The sequence below is a fragment of the Leucoraja erinacea genome, chromosome 10 (assembly GCF_028641065.1).
Source record: "Leucoraja erinacea ecotype New England chromosome 10, Leri_hhj_1, whole genome shotgun sequence".
NCBI lineage: Eukaryota > Metazoa > Chordata > Chondrichthyes > Rajiformes > Rajidae > Leucoraja > Leucoraja erinaceus.
In genome coordinates, this window is record NC_073386.1 from 25454911 (window position 1) to 25475214 (window position 20304).

Consider the following 20304-nt stretch of genomic DNA (forward strand, 5'->3'; position numbering starts at 1 on the left):
GTCATTATGAACTTCTTGAATTAAAGAACAGCACAAATCTGTGCTGTAACTGACAGACTGCTAATCTATTTAAATGGTAATGGAGTTCCTGACAGCAAGGGAATCCCAAATGACAGAGGAATCCCTGACCTCATGGAGGACTGCACTTACATTATGGTTTCGCCTGCATTTAAGATTGAATCACAGGGAACTACAACACCCCTCTCACCTATCCTCCCTTGCATTCTACTGGCCAATGTACAATCCCGACAAGAAAAGATTGCGGACTTAAGGCCAAGGATGCTTTATCAAAGAGACATGAGAAAATGCTGTGTGCTCCATTAATCATAAGGATTAGACAATTGCATTGGGGGAAAAGGGAAAGGCAACTGCATCCGCTTAATGGTTAACTCTTTGCAGTGCTTGGATGTAGCAGTTTTGTCCAACTCCTGCTCTCCACATCTGGAAAACCTAGCAATGAAGTCCCATCCGTCTACCTCCCAAAGGAATTCATCTCCATTATCACGATTGCGGTCTACATCCCGCCCTAGGCAGAATAAAGTTTGCACTGGCGGAGCCGACTCGTGATCAACAAACACCTGACACCTTTTCCATCAAAGCTAGAGACTTCACCATAGTTCGAAGAAGTCACTTCCTAACTACCACCAATATGTGTTCAGCAGTACCAAAATATTAGGTACACTTAACCATTGCTACTCCACCAAAGATACCTATCGCTCCATTCCTCATCGTTACTTTAGAAAATAAGATCACCTGGCTGTGCTCCTTCTTTCTGTGTAAAGGCAGCGACTAAAGACTTTAGACTCCTTCACTGCTCCAAAGGTCGACAGTAAACTCAAGGAATTGCACATCTCCTTCCATCCCTGTACATTGCAGCCCTCAGGACTTAATGTTGAATTTAATAATCTCAGATAATAGCATTTTGCAGCGGTGTCACTCCATTTCAATTTGTTTCTTTTTTATTTTGTCTCAAACTGCTAGTTTTTAAACATTTAACTTTTGACACTTTTGGTCCACATTCTACATACACCCTCTGTTCTCTCTAGCTCTTCCCTTCAGTACAACTTAACAGACTTGGATTTTCAACTTTTTATCTTAATGGAAGTCCCTGACCTAAACGTTGACTCTGATGTTATTCCCACTAATGTAGCTTGGCCTCATGGGTACTTTCAGCATTTTGTTTTGGTTTTCGAATCCATTTATTCTTTTGCATGCTGGGAATGTTTTTGCAGCCAAATCAGAATGTCATAGAGCTGTATCGCATGGAAATTGGCCTTTCCGCACATCTTATACATGCCAACCATGGATAAGTGGTTTGTCAGCCTTAAACAGGTCCTAAGAAGGTCAGAAATCCGCCTAATGAGTTACCGTATTTCCTGGCAATGAAGATGCTATTTTTTACCCCAAAATAAGGCACGAAAATCAAGAACGATGTTGCTGTACTGAGGAATGAGCTGATGGAAAGCGGCTGTAAAAGGACAGCCCCGCTGGGGGGGGGGGGGTGAAGAGTTCCTTTCACAGCGTGTGGAGTGTCTGGCCCAGGGAGGGAAGTAGCTCAGGTGGCTGCGAGCGGCCGCCAGGGCCGGACAGCGGAACTGGCCGCCACCTCAGCATCTTCTGCCTGCCCACCCGCCAGCCAGCCACGGTGTCCTTCGGCACAGGTGCAACCGGTGGAGGTGGTAGTTGGCGGGTAGCTACTGGGCGGAAGGCTGGCTGCCCCATCCCGGGCTGCTTTGAGGCATTAAAAAATGAAAGTTCCTTTGGCCACAAACAACATACTCCCATCAACTTTCACATGTTCTTGTCTTATTGCATTCAAGTTGCTTTATCCCACTTTGGAACTTTAACCTTCTTTTTATCCATAACAATTTTAAAGCTAATTGAACTGTGGTCACTTGTCCCAAAAGGCTTGTTCATTTCCACTTCAGTTACATGCCCTGTCCAATTCCCTAAATGTAGGTCAAGCTTTGCCCTCTCCTTTGTAGAGCCCTTTACCTATTGCCCGAGTAAACTTTACTGAACTAATTTAACCCACAACACCCATTTAAGCCTTTTTCATAGTCCTAGTCTATATTGGGAACATTAAAATTCCCTACGATGTCAACTCTATTAGTCTTGCAGTTACCTGTAACCTGCCTGTACATATGTTCTTCTAATTCCCGTTAATGACTTGGGACCTATAGTATAATTCCAGCAAGGTGATCATCCCCTTTTTATTTTTCACCTTCACCCATACAGCATTACTGGACGATCCTTCAATAATGTTATCTTAGACTACTGCTGTGATGTCTCATTAAACAATAGAGCAACTCCCCCGATCTCCATGTACATCTAATTTCTACCGTGGAACATTAACCTGCTAGTCTTGACATTCTCTTAACCAGGTTTCCATAATAATAACATCCCAGTCATACGTACATATACGCTCTAGGTTTATCTGCCTTACCAGTCAGGCCTCTAGAATTGAAATAATGTAATTGAACTAAAAACGATCTTTCCTTGCTCCATGCCATTCTCATGCCTCTCCTGCCCATTGAACACAGCTGTCATTGTCTTCTGTACTGACCTCCAGCCTTTGACCTGCCTCACTACTGCATTGCATCCCCATACCAGTCTAGTTTAAATCCTCATTGGAAGTTCTCAGCAACTCATCGGGTCAAATTAGCCATCGTGAACAATGGGTAAATTTACAATAAGGCATACTAGCGCTTATAAATGTTCACTAAAAGATCAGCAATGTAATATGTTCACAATATAATTTCAATGAAAGTAATTGAAAATATTTAGTCTTTGCATCATTATGAATCAAATGTATCAATTTTGATACAGCTCATTAATTATAGAACAGCACAAGTTTAAATATTTTAAAAATCATGCATTTAATATAAGCTTCATCCCTTTCATGTCACATGCTAAAAGCAATTTCATATGAAAATGAAATGTTCTGAATCCCCAAATGAAGTAATGATATTTTAATCCAAATTAAAATGCAATTTGAACTTTATGACCAAGTTCACAAATATTTATAGAAAAGGTAAAATTGCATTTTGAATTGAAACATCTGAAAATTCTTCTCTCTTTTTAGTAAGTAAAGTATACTAAGCTCTCAAGCGAATAAAAAACACTTTATTCGCTTGATAGCTTGGTCTACCCAAATAGGAACATTCTCCAAAGAACAAGAAAATTTACCATAAAAATACCTGAAAAAAATCAGTTATTTCATGTACTGCAAAAATATGTTCAAAATCTATTAATGTGTAAAGTCAATTTCCTGTTTAGGTATTGCAGAGCACTTTTGTACAAAATTAGTGTTACCTTCTGTGCCTGGATATTTGAGAACTCCCACAGGGACCATTACTGTGGGCGGCGGAGAACTGAGTGCCCCCGACGCCTGAGCTTGTTGCAGTGGTGGTATAGTAGAACAATACTCTGCAGGATTATTGGGATTTGGACTTGAAGCAGAGGCGTTAAACATATTTTCCCAAGCTTGAGCTGCAAAAAGTAAGGCAGAAGTCAAAATTAAACTGATATGAAATGTTAAGGAAAACATCATATATTTGTAAAACATACCTTGAGAAAAATGATTTTTTAATGCATTAAATAAAATAAATTAGTAACAACAAGACCCTCGTGCAAATTCAGGATCTGTTATATCATTTTCTGCAGAGCTGAAGATATCCAATTCTTGAAATCTGTTCAAAATATATATATATATATAAGTGATGCGAGAAACAAACTGATAGTATAAATTTTTATAAATTGTGTAAATATGTGCAACCTCCAACTGAACTCATTAGAGTTCTATTATGTGGGTAATCGTATACCTTTGGGTGAAAGGGGGGGGAAGGGTGAAAATTTTTGAGTTCGTTGGGAGGGGGTCATTATGAATCAAATGTATCAATTTTGATACAGCTCATTAATTATAGAACAGCACAAGTTTAAATATTTTAAAAAATCATGCATTTAATATAAGCTTCATCCCTTTCATGTCACATGCTAAAAGCAATTTCATATGAAAATGAAATGTTCTGAATCCCCAAATGAAGTAATGATATTTTAATCCAAATTAAAATGCAATTTGAACTTTATGACCAAGTTCACAAATATTTATAGAAAAGGTAAAATTGCATTTTGAATTGAAACATCTGAAAATTATTCTCTCTTTTTAGTAAGTAAAGTATACTAAGCTCTCAAGCGAATAAAAAACACTTTATTCGCTTGATAGCTTGGTCTACCCAAATAGGAACATTCTCCAAAGAACAAGAAAATTTACCATAAAAATACCTGAAAAAAATCAGTTATTTCATGTACTGCAAAAATATGTTCAAAACCTATTAATGTGTAAAGTCAATTTCCTGTTTAGGTATTGCAGAGCACTTTTGTACAAAATTAGTGTTACCTTCTGTGCCTGGATATTTGAGAACTCCCACAGGGACCATTACTGTGGGCGGCGGAGAACTGAGTGCCCCCGACGCCTGAGCTTGTTGCAGTGGTGGTATAGTAGAACAATACTCTGCAGGATTATTGGGATTTGGACTTGAAGCAGAGGCGTTAAACATATTTTCCCAAGCTTGAGCTGCAAAAAGTAAGGCAGAAGTCAAAATTAAACTGATATGAAACGTTAAGCAAAACATCATATATTTGTAAAACATACCTTGAGAAAAATGATTTTTTAATGCATTAAATAAAATAAATTAGTAACAACAAGACCCTCGTGCAAATTCAGGATCTGTTATATCATTTTCTGCAGAGCTGAAGATATCCAATTCTTGAAATCTGTTCAAAATATATATATATATATAAGTGATGCGAGAAACAAACTGATAGTATAAATTTTTATAAATTGTGTAAATATGTGCAACCTCCAACTGAACTCATTAGAGTTCTAACTTAGTTGTATTAGCATTTCCCTAAATTTCCTGATAATAAATGACAAGAAGAAGCAGTTTAGAAATAAATTTCAGATTGAGGCAGCTGAACGCATGGCTACAAATCGTAGAGCAATGGAACCAGTGGATACAGAAAGGCAGGACTTCTCCTTCCTCACTCACCAAATTAAGTACTCCAATGACAGAGTCACCAATTTACACCATATTTTCAGACACTTAAGTCTCAAAGATGCTCAAGATGAAGCCCTGAGCTTGGGATTTAGTAAGGAAAAGAATGTCAGTATTCATGAAGAATGGCTAATCAGTGAGTTGTAATAGGATGAAAAGATAAATAAACTGCTAGAGAACAAAACATCATGCACAACAAGATGTAGTTCCTACAAATTGTACTTTCTAAAGCAATCTGCTGGGTAAATAGCATAGTGTTTCACACGTAAAAAGTAGCACAATTACAGTAAAATTCGATATTTGACTGCAAAATTTTACAGTATTAACAAGCATGTTATCCAGTTCATTAAAATATTTTCATCACTGCGACACAATGCAAAATAAAAGCTCTCTTCTAATTAGATTCCAGCCATCATTTTATATGCCAGTCAAAGTACTCTATTCTGTGTAGGATATATTTATATTCTCAAATGCACTTTTAACCACCCAGGTCCTAAAATGCTCACGAATATCAAGTTCAACATAGAAAACTTAAAAAGTTTATCACAATTTTGTATATTCATGGGTATATGATGAATAAAGAGGGCAGAAAGTAGAAACACGGAAATGCAGATGCTAGTTTTCACAAAAGGACACAAAGTGCTGGAGTAACTTGGCGTATCAGACAGTATCTTTGGAGAACGCGGATAGGTAATGTTTCAGGTCTGGACACTTCTTCAGACAGTATATTTAATAGGTAAATAAAGCAAAAGGCTAAAAAAAACCTGTAAAAACAAAGACTTGAATTCAACTTAACTTCTTCAGCAAATCATATACACAAGTTTCTTTATTTTATTAATGTTTTATCACATTACAAACACTTTGCACCAAATGTTGCAGCTAGTAGAACTGCTGCCTCAGAGTGCCTGAGATCAAGGTTTGATCCTGACCTCGGGTGTTTGCACATTCTTCTGTTGATTGCATACATTTCCTCCAGGTGCTCTGGTTTCCTCCCACTTCCTAAAGATGTGCAGATTTGCAGGTTAATCAGCCTCCGTAAATTGCTCTGTGTGTAGCGAGTGGATGTGAAAGTGGGATAACAGTATGAACGGGTGATGGACGTGGTGGACCAAAGGACTAATTTCCATACTGCAGCCTCCAATCAATCAATTTCATTTTCTTAAGAGATTTCAAGTGACAAATACCCAAGGATGAAATGCATAGATTTACAGGTATTTGCAGGCAATGTAATGAGTGCTTGATAAATTCGGAATAAAATTCCAGTCAAAATATTATGAACATGAAATTGAGAGAGATGAAATGATCAAGTACTGACCATGAAGGCAATTAGCCTTAAGGCCTATAATGCAAAAACCCAAAGCCAAGTATGGAGCAATGAGATTACCGTCTCCAAATAACTCCAAAGCTTATAAAGACAACAAAATAATTCACTTCAATCTAAATGGCGACAATTTCGCTTGAGGTAAGGCAAGGTTACATATGAAAAGAGCAAACTTCAATAATACCGAATACAATATATACCAAGTACATGACTACACGATCTTAAAAAGTCCTCCAATGATCATATGGATATATGGACTGGGTAAGACATAAATTCAAAAGAGTTTATTGTCATGTGTCCCAGATAGGATAATGAAATTCTTGCTTTGCTTCAATTCTTGCTTTGCTTCAGCACAACAGAATATAGTAGGCATAAATATATACAGAACAGAGATATATATATATATATATATATATATATATATACGCACACACACACACATATATATATATATATATATATATATATATATATATATATATATATATTCACACGGATAAAGTGCAATGGGCTATTAATGTTCAGTGTTTTATTTGAGTTGAGTTTAATAGATTAATGGCTGTGGCGAAGAACCTATTCCTGAACCTGGATGTTGCAGATTTCAAGCTCCTGGCTAAACAGTTCAGCCATGGCTAAACAGTCGAGTGTTCAGCTTATCCATAACAAATGAAACTGTAATTTTCCAATAAGTTTTATAAACATAGAAAAGTGCTAAATTTGCCCAGGAATGCTACACTTTACACATTTCTTATCTAACATAATGAACTAATCCAAGAAGTATAACCAAATACTTCAGTGCCAAATGAGTGTTTGACAGCACTGGGCCTCTACTCGCTAGATAGAGTGGATGTGGAGAGGATGTTTCCACAAGTGGAAGAGTCTAAAACAAGAGGTCATACCCTCAGAATTAAGGCGTTCCTTTAGGATGGAGATGAGAATAAATTTATTTTGTCAGAGAGTGGTGAATCTGTGGAATTCATAGCCACAGAAGTCTGTGGAGGCCAAGTCAATGGATATTTTTAAGGCACAGATAGATTTTTGATTAGTACAGGTGTCAGGGGTTAAGATAGGGATTAGGAGGAAGAGATAGGTGGTCCGAATGGCCTAATTCTGCTCCTATCACTTATGATCCTGAACTTACACTTAAATGCATAGAAACCAAGAACATGTTTAATCAATTTATCTGGAAGCTTGCCACCAAATGACGTCTTGGCCAAACCCTGTTCAATGTTTTTAAATGTACAAATTAAATTGCTCAGGTTTACCATGGACCAGAACGTTCCATCAAGTGAACTTGGCAGTTTTTTATTTGTCATTGACTACCTCAATGACAAAAGACTGAATCACTTCATGACACTGAAGTGATAACGTATTAAACTGTAAAACAAATTGTAAGAGAGTGCCTTGGTTTATTTAATTTGTGAACTTAAACCAACACACAATTATTTCCTAAAATTAAATGTATTTCTAAATTTAAACTACCATTTCTTGAAATTAACAAACAAATATGCTAGGTTTTGGCAAGTAAAAAAGGTTCCAGGTGCTGATTATGAATCTGGGCTTAGCGTACATCTTCAATTACAAACCGAATAAAACAGCACCCTCTTCTTGCTGAGTCTCAACATGCTAGCAAAACCTTTATTATTACGACAAAAACTGTATGCAGTATATACAGTTCCAAGTTTATACTAGAAGAATGCATCACTTTGAACTAGTTCTGGGATGAAAATGCCTTTTAAAATTAGTAAACCTAAAACCCAATGCCAATTTGGAACATACAAATTGTTGACTTTACACTGACTCAAAGATCAAGCTTTGGATCAAATTTAACTAAAACTGTTCTATGCGAATTTAAAAGGATAGAAAGTATCACAATGTTAGTTTGGAACAGGGATGGAGAAGTAAGTATGAGTAACTGGTTGTCAGACAAGAAAGAAAGGAATGTCACGAGGAACATACATCCACCTGGAAAGCATGTTTGTAGCATTCTATTGAGGGAAACTATGGGTCCTTCTAGCATCCTAAAGCTGCTACAATAATGCTTAAAGAATTTAATGACAGATTGCATAAAATTAGTTTTCAATCCCACCAGTTTAGAAAATTGATGAAGTGTTTGAACTGGACAGTTTCCAAAGGATATATTTTTTAAATGATTTAATAAAATAGACTGACAAAAATGAACAGAAACTGAAAGCACCAATTGTGTTTTCAATAGCTTTTTACTGGCTCATGCTACACTGTGTTTGCAATCCACATTTCTTCCTCGACCGCAGAACCATCCAATTTCCCTTTACTAACACTCTCCTCCGCCTAGCGGAACTGGTCCTCACCCTCAACAACCTCTCCTTTGACTCCTCCCATTTCCTCCAAGTCCAAGGCGTAGCTATGGGCACCCGCATGAGCCCCAGCTATGCCTGCCTCTTTGTAGGGTACGTTGAACAATCCCCGTTCCAGGCGTACACTGGCCCTATCCCCGAACTCTATCTCCGTTACATTGATGACTGCATCAGTACAAACTCATGGACTTCATCAACTTCACCACCAATTTTCATCCTGCACTCAAATTTACTTGGATCATCTCCGACACCTCCCTCCCTTTTCTTGATCTCATAGTCTCCATCACAAGAAATAGACTATTGACTGACATTAATTACAAATCCACTGACTCCCACAACTATCTCAACTACACTTCTTCCCACCCTGCTTCCTGCAAAGATTCTATGCCCTACCAATTCCTCTGTCTATGTAGCATCTGTGCCCAATACGAGGTGTTGCATACTGGAACATCAGAGATGTCCTCATTCTTTAGGGGGTTCCCCTCTCCCATCACAGATGAGGCCATCACTTGTATCTACTCGGTACCCCGCAGCTCCGGTCTTGCTCCCCCTCTCCCTAGTTGCAACAGAGACAGAGTACCCCTAGTCCTCACCTTCCACTCCATCAGCCGTCGCATACAACACATAATCTTCCGAAATTTCCTCCACCTCCAATGGGATCCCACCACTAGCCACATTTTCCCATCTCCACCCCTTTCCGCCTTCCGCAGAGACCGTTCCCTCCACAGCTCCCTGGTGAACTCATCCCTTCCCACCCAAACCACTCCCTCCCCTGGTACCTTCCCCTGCAACCGCAGATGACGCAACACCTGTCGCTATACCTCCTCCCTTGACTCTGTCCAGGGACCCCGACAGTCCTTTCAGGTTAGGCAGAGTTCACTTGCACCTCCTTGAGGAAGGACATCCTTGTGATTAAAGCAGTGCAATGTAGGTTCACAAGATTCATCCCTGGGATGGCGGGACTGTGCTATGAGGAAAGATTGAAAAGACTATGCTTGTATTCATTGGAGTTTAGAAGGATGAGGGGCGGATCTTATAGAAACATATAAAATTATAAAAGGACTGGACAAGCTAGATGCAGGAAAAATGATCCCAATGTTGGGCAAGTCCTGAACCAGGGGCCACAGTCTTAGAATAAAGGGGAGGTCATTTAAGACTGAGGTGAGAAAAAACTTTTTCTCCCAGAGAGTTGTGAATTTATGGAATTCCCTGCCACAGAGGGCAGTGGAGGCCAAGTCACTGGATGGATTTAAGAGAGTTAGATAGAGCTCTAGGGGCTAGTGGAGTCAAGGGATATGGGGAGAAGGCAGGCACGGGTTATTGATAGGGGACGATCAGCCATGATCACAATGAATGGCGGTGCTGGCTCGAAGGGCCTCCTCCTGCACCTATTTTCTATGTTTCTATGTTTCCTCCAACCTCATCTACTACATCCCTTGTTAAGATATGGACTCTTATACATCGGCGAGACCAAACGCAGACTGGGCGATCGTTTCGTGGAACACCTTCGCTCAGCCCACGTGAACTAACCTGATTGCCCGGTTGCTGGACTCTTTAATTCTCCATCCCATTCCTACACAGACCTTTCTGTCCTTGGTCTCCTCCATTGTCAGAGTGAGGCTAAATGCAAATCGGTGGAATAGCATCTCATATTTCGCTTGGGCAGCTTACATCCTAGTTGTATGAATATTGATTTCTCTCACTTCAGGTAACATAGAAACATAGAAAATAGGTGCAGGAGTAGGCCATTCGGCCCTTCAATATGATCATGGCTGATCTTCCAACTCAGTATCCTGTTCCTGTCTTCTCTCAATACCCCCTGATCCCTTTAGCCACAAGGGCCACATCTAACTCCCTCTTAAATATAGCCAATGAACTGGCCTCAACTACCTTCTGCGGCAGAGAATTCCAGAGATTCACAACTCTCTGTGTGAAAAAAAGTTTTCCTCATCTCGGTCCTAAAAGATTTCCCCCTTATCCTTAAACTATGACCCCTTGTTCTGGACTTCCCCAACATCGGGAACAATCTTCCTGCATCTAGCCTGTCCAACCCCTTAAGAATTTTATAAGTTTCTATAAGATCCCCCCTCAATCTTCTAAATTCTAGTGAGTACAAACCGAGTCTATCCAGTCTTTCTTCATATGAAAGTCCTGACATCCCAGGAATCAGTCTGGTGAACCTTCTCTGTACTCCCTCTATGGCAAGAATGTCTTTCCTCAGATTAGGAGACCAAAACTGTACGCAGTACGCAATAGTGGTCTCACCAAGACCCTGTACAACTGCAGTAGAACCTCCCTGCTCCTATACTCAAATCCTTTTGCTAACATACCATTCGCCTTCTTCACTGCCTGCTGCACCTGCATGCCTACTTTTAATGACTGGTGTACCATGACACCCAGGTCTCGTTGCATCTCCCCTTTTCCTAATCGGCCACCATTCAGATAATAATCTACTTTCCTGTTTTTGCCACCAAAGTGGATAACCTCACATTTATCCACATTGTACTGCATCTGCCATGCATTTGCCCACTGACCCAGCCTATCCAAGTCACCTTGCAGCCTCCTAGCATCCTTCTCACAGCTAACACTGCCCGCCAGCTTCGTGTCATCCGCAAACTTGGAGATGTTGCATTCAATTCCCTCATCCAGATCATTAATATATATCGTAAATAGCTGGGGTCCCAGAACTGAGCTTTGCGGTACCCCACTAGTCACTGCCTGCCATTGTGAAAAGGACCCGTTCACTCCTATTCTTTGCTGGTCTGCCAACCAGTTCTCTATCCACATCAATACTGAACCCCCAATACCGTGTGCTTTAAGTTTGTATACTAATCTCTTATGTGGGACCTTGTCGAATGCCTTCTGAAAGTCCAGATACAACACATCCACTGGTTCTCCCTTATCCACTCTACTAGTTACATCCTCGAAAAATTCTATAAGATTCGTCAGACATGATTTACCTTTCATAAATCCATGCTGACTTTGTCCAATGATTTCACCACTTTCCAAGTGTGCTGCTATCCCATCTTTAATAACTGATTCTAGCAGTTTCCCCACTACCGACGTTAGATTAACTGGTCTGCAATTCCCTGTTTTCTCTCTCCCTCCCTTTTTAAAAAGTGGGGTTACATTAGCTACCCTCCAATCCTCAGGAACTACTCCAGAATCTAAAGAGTTTTGAAAAATTATCACTAATGTATCCACTATTTCTGGGGCTACTTCCTTAAGTACTCTGGGATGCAGCCTATCTGGCCCTGGGGATTTATCGGCCTTTAATCCATTCAATTTACCGAACACCACTTCCCGGCTAGCCTGGATTTCACTCAGTTCCCCCATCTCATTTGACCCCCAGTCCCCTGCTATTTCCGGCAGATTATTTATGTCTTCCTTAGTGAAGACAGAACCAAAGTAGTTATTCAATTGGTCTGCCATGTCCTTGTTCCCTATGATCAATTCACCCGTTTCTGACTACAAGGGACCTATATTTGTTTTAACTAATCTTTTTCTCTTCACATATCTATAAAAGCTTTTGCAGTCAGTTTTTATGTTCCCTGCCAGTTTTCTTTCATAATCTATTTTCCCTTTCCTAATTAAGCCCTTTGTCCTCCTCTGCTGGTCTCTGAATTTCTCCCAGTCCTCTGGTAGGCTGCTTTTTCTGGCTAATTTGTACGCTTCATCTTTTGTTTTGATACTATCCCTGATTTCCCTTGTTATTCACGGATGCACTACCTTCCCCGATTTATTTTTTTGCCAAACTGGGATGAACAATTGTTGTAGTTCATCCATGCAGTCTTTAAATGCCTTCCATTGCATATCCACCGTCAACCCATTAAGAATCAACCGCCAGTCTATCTTGGCCAATTCACGTCTCATACCCTCAAAGTTACCTTTCTTTAAGTTCAGGACCCTTGTTTCTGAATTAACGATGTCACTCTCCATCCTAATGAAGAACTCAACCATATTATGGTCACTCTTGCCCAAGGGGCCTCGCACAACAAGACTGCTAACTAACCCTTCCTCATTACTCAATACCCAGTCTAGAATAGCCTGCTCTCTCGTTGGTTCCTCTACATGTTGGTTTAGAAAACTATCCCGCATACATTCCAAGAAATCCTCTTCCTCAGCACCCTTGCCAATTTGATTCACCCAATCTATATGTAGATTGAAGTCACCCACTATAACTGTTTTACCTTTGTTGCACGCATTTCTAATTTCCTGTTTGATGCCATACCCAACTCCACTACTACTGTTAGGTGGCCTGTACACAACTCCCACTAGCATTTTCTGCCCCTTAGTGTTTCGCAGCTCTACCCATATCGATTCCACATCCTCAAAGCTAATGTCCTTCCTTTCTGTTGCGTTAATCTGCTCTCTAACCAGCAACGCTACCCCACCTCCTTTCCCTTTCTGTCTATCCCTCCTGAATATTGAATATCCCTGGATGTTCAGCTCCCAGCCTTGGTCACCCTGGAGCCATGTCTCCGTGATCCCAACTATATCATAGTCATTAATAGCTATCTGCACATTCAACTCATCCATCTTATTACAAATGCTCCTTGCATTGAGACACAAAGCCTTCAGGCTTGTTTTTACAACACACCCCTTATACTATTATGCTGAAAAGTGGCCCTTTTTGATTTTTGCCCTGGATTTGCCGGGCCTGGCACTTTTACTTTTCACCTTGCTACCTATTGCTTCTACCCTCATTTCACACCCCTCTGTCTCTACGCTCACACATTTAAGAAACCCTTTCCCTTTAACTCCGTCCTCCACTATCCCATTCGACACCCCACCCCCCTTATTCAGTTTAAAACCACCCGTGTAGCAGTAGGTAGCCCCGGCATTCCCCCTCTCTCTCTCTCTCTCCCCCATCCATGTCGCACTAGCTTCTCATTTTCATTGTACAAACAGCTTACAATGGCCCGTTTCCTTTATCATCGTTAATTTTTTGCATATCTTTCATTAATTGTTTTTTATCTCTCCACATCACCGTCTATATCTCTTCTTTCCCTTATCCCTAACGTCACCCATTCCTTCTCACCAGATATGCTGCCTGTCCCACTGAGTTACTCCAGCTTTTTGTGTCTATCATCGGTTTAAGCCATCATCTGCAGTTCCTTCTTACACAGTTCCATATTTATACCTGCATACCTTTAAAAAAAAAGTACCTACAAAATTGCTGCTTCAAGTGAAGAATTTCAGATCGCAATAACTAAGAAAATCTTCATATATTTTTTTTAAATCACGGACAAAAAAAATCTATGACCTGTCGTACTTGGCCAACTTGAAACTGATTGCTCCTTCTTCATTAACAACTCTTCTCTGCACCCTAGAATTCTAGAACCCTCTGCATTCTAGAATTGGCCACAATACCCCAGCAGAAACTTAGCTGGGATGTGAAAGCAAAACTTAAGGACAGAGTTAAGGATTTAAAAATGAAGTCAGAAAGCACTTTACACGAAATAACCTGAAATTCTCTCCTCCATAAGGCTGCGAAAATTAGATTAACTTAAACCTTCAAGACTGAGTATTTTGTTACACAAGGAAATTAGATGAAAATGAGCCTAGAAAGATTCTCAAAGAAGTGTCCAGGTGCAGATTACCCACAATTTATTTGAACGGTAGATCAGATTCCAGATCCTGTCTCTAACAAAATATTTAAATGGCCAAGAATCATTTAAAAGATTTGTCAAACTCAAAATATTACTTTTAGACAAAAAAACTCAAGTACTTATATGACCAAGGTTGCCAAAGATTTAAAAGGATATGTAAATGTAGTCTATTTCAATGTTTTATAAATGGCCAGAAATAAAGGAAAAGAAACTTACAACTTGTTAGAACAGAATGGCAAGTTACACAAACTCGGGCCTCCTTCATGTCCATATAACTTAGCTTATACTTCAGGCTGCAACAAGCTGCACAGAAAACCTACAAAGTAAAAAAGATGTCAAAAAGGAATTTGCACAAAAATTAGTTAAATAAAAAGTAATACCACTGTTTCTGGACATAGAACGGGATATTTTTAAAGACTATCAATTGGCTTATGTTCATCTGGTATAAACTTAAAATCAAAATTATGTTGAAGTACAATAAAGGCAGTGAGACAATAAATCCACAAATGGAGAATATGTTGCCCACTTCAAATTAGCCTTATTTGTTTCAAAATAGTTGAGCTCGCAAATGAGACAGTGATCCAATTGATTTCTATTCACTCCTAGGTTTCAATAGCAGCACTTGGTATCATTATTACCAAGAAACATTGATTCAATTGCTACCCTCCACACTACACCCCTCTTAAAATAAAACATATACATTATCAATGGCTAAAAAAATTACTAATCTCTCCGCCCGACAATCATTACTGTAGTCTGAAATAGTTTTGCAATTTCATTTTAATTCAAAACTTAGATCTCAAAGTTCAAATTATACAACGTTTTTTAAAATTTGTGTATTTATCGTTGGCATTTCACAATGGTAATTCAAACACATGATGGAAATATTCAGGTGGTCAGGCAGCATTAGCACTAGTGCAGAAAAAGAGGGTCAAAATTTCACGTTGATGAATTTTCTGTATCCACAGACTCTGCCCAACCTGCTGAGCATTTTCAGTTCCCACATGGAACTTGACACCGTGTTGGCTATAGATCAGGCATAGCACATTTGCTAACCACACCACAATAACTTGCAAAACGTTGGTTCTGCCATTTCTGACAATCTACGATTCATAGTAATTTCTTGGTCTGAGGGTCCAAGTCTTCTTTGAAGAAGTCTGCCTGTCTAAAAATTCCACTCATTAAATTGGACAACTACCATATTAGAACGCGACATGATTATTTCACGAGCGCAGTACAAAACTGAGCCACACATCGGCATATGAAAGTTAAAAGTAGTTAATGGACAGTGATCATAAGCAAAAAATAAGCAGATGAATCTAAATATCTAGTTTGCCAAAAGATACATTTGGAATGTGTGCACTTTTGGGATCGATCCTTCTGAATGAAGATGAATCCACTTAAGGTTCCAAAGGAAAAAAATTAAGGGGGCTGTTTGTGTTTAGTTTAGTTTAGTTTAATTTAGTTTAGAGATATTGCGCGAAAACAGGCCCTTCCGGCCCACCAAATCCAACTATCCAGCACACACTATCCAACAGAGATTTACAATTAAACCAAGACAATTTACAATTAAACCAAGCCAATTAACCTTCAAACATGTATGCCTTTGGAGTATGGGAGGAAAACAGAGATTCTGGAGAAAACCCAAGCAGGTCACGGGGAGAACATACAAACTTGATAAGCACTCGTAGTCAGGATTGAATCCGGGTCTCTGGCGCTGTAAGGCAGCAACTCTACCACTGCAACACTGTGCCCCGTTGTTCGAAGTTAGATTAGAACTAAAATCAGAAAGTCACCATAAAAAGAATTTCAGTGCAGCATGAGTGATGTTATCAGGTGAGGGAAGTTACTAGAACTGATTACCAATAATTGAGATACTGGAGATGTTCAAGTAGAATAAACAAATTTATAAATGCCAATTCACATTTGGTTTTTGCAGTTAAAACTTTTTATTGAGGTGGTCGCAAATATGCCAGACAAGGAATCAACTAAACGGATTGCCAGAAGAATTTTTACAAGATTTAGTAAACAAGCACAATATCTTCTTCTTGCGTATGGCATGCACAGCCTAAAGTTGTAGGACAACTTGTTCAATTTGATCTTATTTGATTGTGCACGCCGGGTTGATTGCATTCATCGAAACAGGGTGGACCGCGTGAAGGTTGCTATCTTCCACCACAAAGTACAATATAAATGAATACTAGAATTAGAAGGCTAATGTTTTATGGTTTGCAGATAATACGATATCTTAATTTACCAATCCTTGAACTGTCCCTAAATGCAAGGGAATATACAACAAATTGTGAAAACTTTATCTGGAAAATTGTATTGAGCCTGATCACTCAGTATAGGTAAACAGCTCATGTGACCTAGTTGCAATCCCAACTTTCAATGCTGTTTTCATGGGTTATGCACATTTTCCCAAGGTCCTCTGTTTCCTCCCAATCCCAAAATATGCAAGTTGATAGACATGGGCAACAATTTGTGGTAGGAGAATAAATAGAATTCTAGTAGAGTTGATAATACTGTGGAGAATAAAATAAGTGTGGGATATGTCTGCTGTTGCTACGTGGCTCTATCAGAATAGGTTTGCCAGGGTGAGATGTCTAAATCACGAGATCAAATTTTGTCATTGCCTCACTACAAATCCAATGCAATGTTTTTTGTTAAAGGCTGACATTATGACCCATTTTTAGCTTAATGTTTTTGCAAAAAACATTTTCAGTTTTATTAAGCAAGTCATTTAGATAAGAGGTGATGTTACATACCCAAATCTTTAAATAATAACCAGCTTGGAGAAATAGGAATCTGATTGGATGGAGCAGGAAATTACATTCAAGACAAATTTAGAAAAATCAAAGGAAATGCCTGAATATGGATCAGCATTAGGTCATGGAATTTATTAGATCGCAGAAGATCACACTAAATTAATTAAATAATAAATGTAACAAGATTAACTCAAACAGGTACACTAATCAAAAAAATACAAGAGATATTTTATGCTACGTTGATTTAATCAGGGTAAATAATTGCAATCAGTCGCTTTATGTAAAAAGTTTCATATTGAATTCAGGAGCTGCCTATAGTTTGCCAAAAAACACTGAAGTTGTCAAATCTTTACAGATATGCTTATTTAAAAAGAAACAAACTATATTGGGATAGTTCTTATACAGGGCCCAAATCTTTTACAGACGAACACTTCAAAGTTAAACAACGAATTGATATTACATTCATCAATTCAGTGTTGTTTAACAAGACTTTTTCCTCGACAGTCCTTTGGGATCAAGGGAGAGCTACTTCAACTCAGTTTTCAGGGTGCCGAGATGACTAATAAGGCCACTATGGGCACAGCACACTCTTCCAACTGACAGAAGTGGTGGTAGAAGATGCTTCTGAGATCTAGAGTGACTATAGCAAGCATCCAAAGCACTGAAAAAATAACACCAGTGCTGTCTCCGTAAAGTACTCCAAATTTACCAAAATGTTAAGCAAACCAAAAGTCAATATTCTCTCCCAGACCAACAACCCCAATATTGAATATGACTAGATGAGAATCATCACACCACTTCAATTTCAACTAAAATATATTGCCAATCCACAAAAGGGAGGCATTTAAACATAGAATTTTCAATTATTTAGATAACAAATCATTTAGAAAGAAGTGAAACACCAACCATTTAAATTTTCAGATTAAATAATTTGATTTATGTTGCTGAAGACAATACTTTCGAGATGTTAAATGGGAAATAATTATGGGTGGGAGGGCAATAAATCTTTAAAGCATCCACAAGAGTTTGAATTCAATGAAGGTTAATTGTTGAATTTTAAAACTCTTACCTTAATTCAATCATGGATACAGAATGTTTAAAAGGAACCAAAGAGGTCAGGCATGGACAAAGTTCAAATTGGTATTGGTTTATTATTGTCATCTGTATCAAGATACTGAAAAACAGTTTTGCATGGTATCCATGTAAATTATACCGTACATGAATATAATCATACCAAACATGAGTAACAACAGGTAGTGTAATAGGAGAAAGAAAACAGTGCAGAATATAGTGTTACAACTACAGAGAATGCGTGGATAGAAAAAAGGTGCAAGGTCTGCAACAAGGGAGATTGGGAAATTAGGAATACATCCCTGGTTTATGAGAGGTTTGTTCAACAGTGTGATAACACCAGGGAAGAAGCAGTTATTGAATTTAATGGTCCATGCTTTATAGCTTTTACATCTTCCATCCTACAGAAATGGAAGAGGAAATGACATGGGTATGAGTGGTAATTGATTATATCGACTGTCCTCGAGGTAGAGTGTAGTGCAGTTCGAGGCAATGGTGGTGGGCAGAGTGGGGAGAAGGGGAGGCTGGTCTGCAAGATGGACTCGGCTGCGTCCACGATACAATTTCTTGTTGTTTTTGGGCAAAACAGTTGCGATCATCCAGATAGGATGTTTCCCACATTGCATCTGTAGAAATTGGCTAGGGTCATTTCAGATATGCTGAATTTCCTTACTCTGAGGAAGTAATGGTGTTGGTGGGCTTTCTTGGCCGCAAGAAAGTGTTTGGACCAGTGCAAATTGTTGGTTATATTTATGTCTCGGATCTTGAAATTTTCATTTCAGCACCGTTGATGCAGACCGGGGGTATAACCTGCTCCATAAATTTGATGATTAACTCCTTCATTTTGCTGACATGGAGGGCGAGGTTGTCTTGACACCATGTTAGTAAGCTCTTGATTACCTTACTGTTCTCATTCTCATCATTGTCAAAGATCTGGCCTACTACAGTGGTGACATCGATAAGTCTGTAAAGGAATTTAGAGCAGTATTTGGCTGCAGTGTCATGAGTGTATCACAAGTGTAGTAACAGAGAACACCTCCTTGAGGGACACCGGCATTGAGCTATTTAGTTGTATCGTGGAGGATGTTCCGTTGCCTATCCTTATTGATTGCAAGCTATGAATCAAGGATCCGGATGCAGAGGGTGTTGTATCCTATGTCCAGGAGTTAAGAGATGATTTTGGTTGGAATTATGGTGTCTCAAAGCTGTCTGGAAGGCGTACTACAATCAGCCTCTAAAGCACTTTATGATGTGAATGGACAGCAGTATTTACAAACACCAAAATATATTATTCATCAAAGAAATTCAATCTGTCTTTAGTATTAAAGTATTAAATGTTTAGTATTAAAGCACATTATGCTGTTAATTCATCGCCATTAATTTAAAGTTGACTATTTTTTGGATGCAGCATTATCAATAAACTGCAATAATGATCCATCTTGAAAACGAGTTAAAATGTCCTGGTTGAAAATAAGGATATACTTCATTTGGACTGAAAACATTGTCGCATAAATAGGTCCTATGTGCATGAACAAATGATTCAAACCTCAATTTCAGAAGTGCAAAGTTAAAACTGCATTTAGAGATAATTATTTTTGGTTTATATGCTCACGGTTCTATTCTCATTGGGGATTGGAATCTTTACAAATAATCTTTATTTTGTGGCGGTCCCTGGGGGTTAGGCCACTCCTTGGATCATCCCCCTCGCCTATTGAGGGACAGGGGTGTTGGTCTGTCACTGGGTTTCATAGAAACATAGAAATTAGGTGCAGGAGTAGGCCATTCGGCCCTTCGAGCCCGCACCGCCATTTAATATGATCATGGCTGATCATCCAACTCAGTATCCCGTACCTGCCTACTCTCCATACCCTCTGATCCCCTTGGCCACAAGGGCCACATCTAACTCCCTCTTAAATATAGCCAATGAACTGGCCTCAACTACCCTCTGTGGCAGAGAGTTCCAGAGATTCACCACTCTCTGTGTGAAAAAAGTTCTCCTCATCTCGGTTTTAAAGGATTTCCCCCTTATCCTTAAGCTGTGACCCCTTGTCCTGGACTTCCCCAACATCGGGAACAATCTTCCTGCATCTAGCCTGTTCAACCCCTTAAGAATTTTGTAAGTTTCTATAAGATCCCCTC

The 20304-nt window shown here is 39.1% G+C and overlaps 1 protein-coding gene across 1 annotated transcript in view; it reads right to left on the reverse strand.

The window, feature by feature from the left end:
* The window catches only part of LOC129700930 (zinc finger FYVE domain-containing protein 9-like), a 113224-nt gene that overhangs the window by 32055 nt on the left and 60865 nt on the right, over nt 1-20304 (reverse strand). Inside the window, exons 4-5 of the mRNA XM_055641755.1 lie at nt 14543-14642; nt 4400-4576 (exon numbers count right to left, since the gene is read on the reverse strand). Of these exons, the coding sequence (XP_055497730.1) occupies nt 4400-4576; nt 14543-14642 (277 nt within the window). The remainder of the gene's footprint in view (nt 1-4399; nt 4577-14542; nt 14643-20304) is intronic.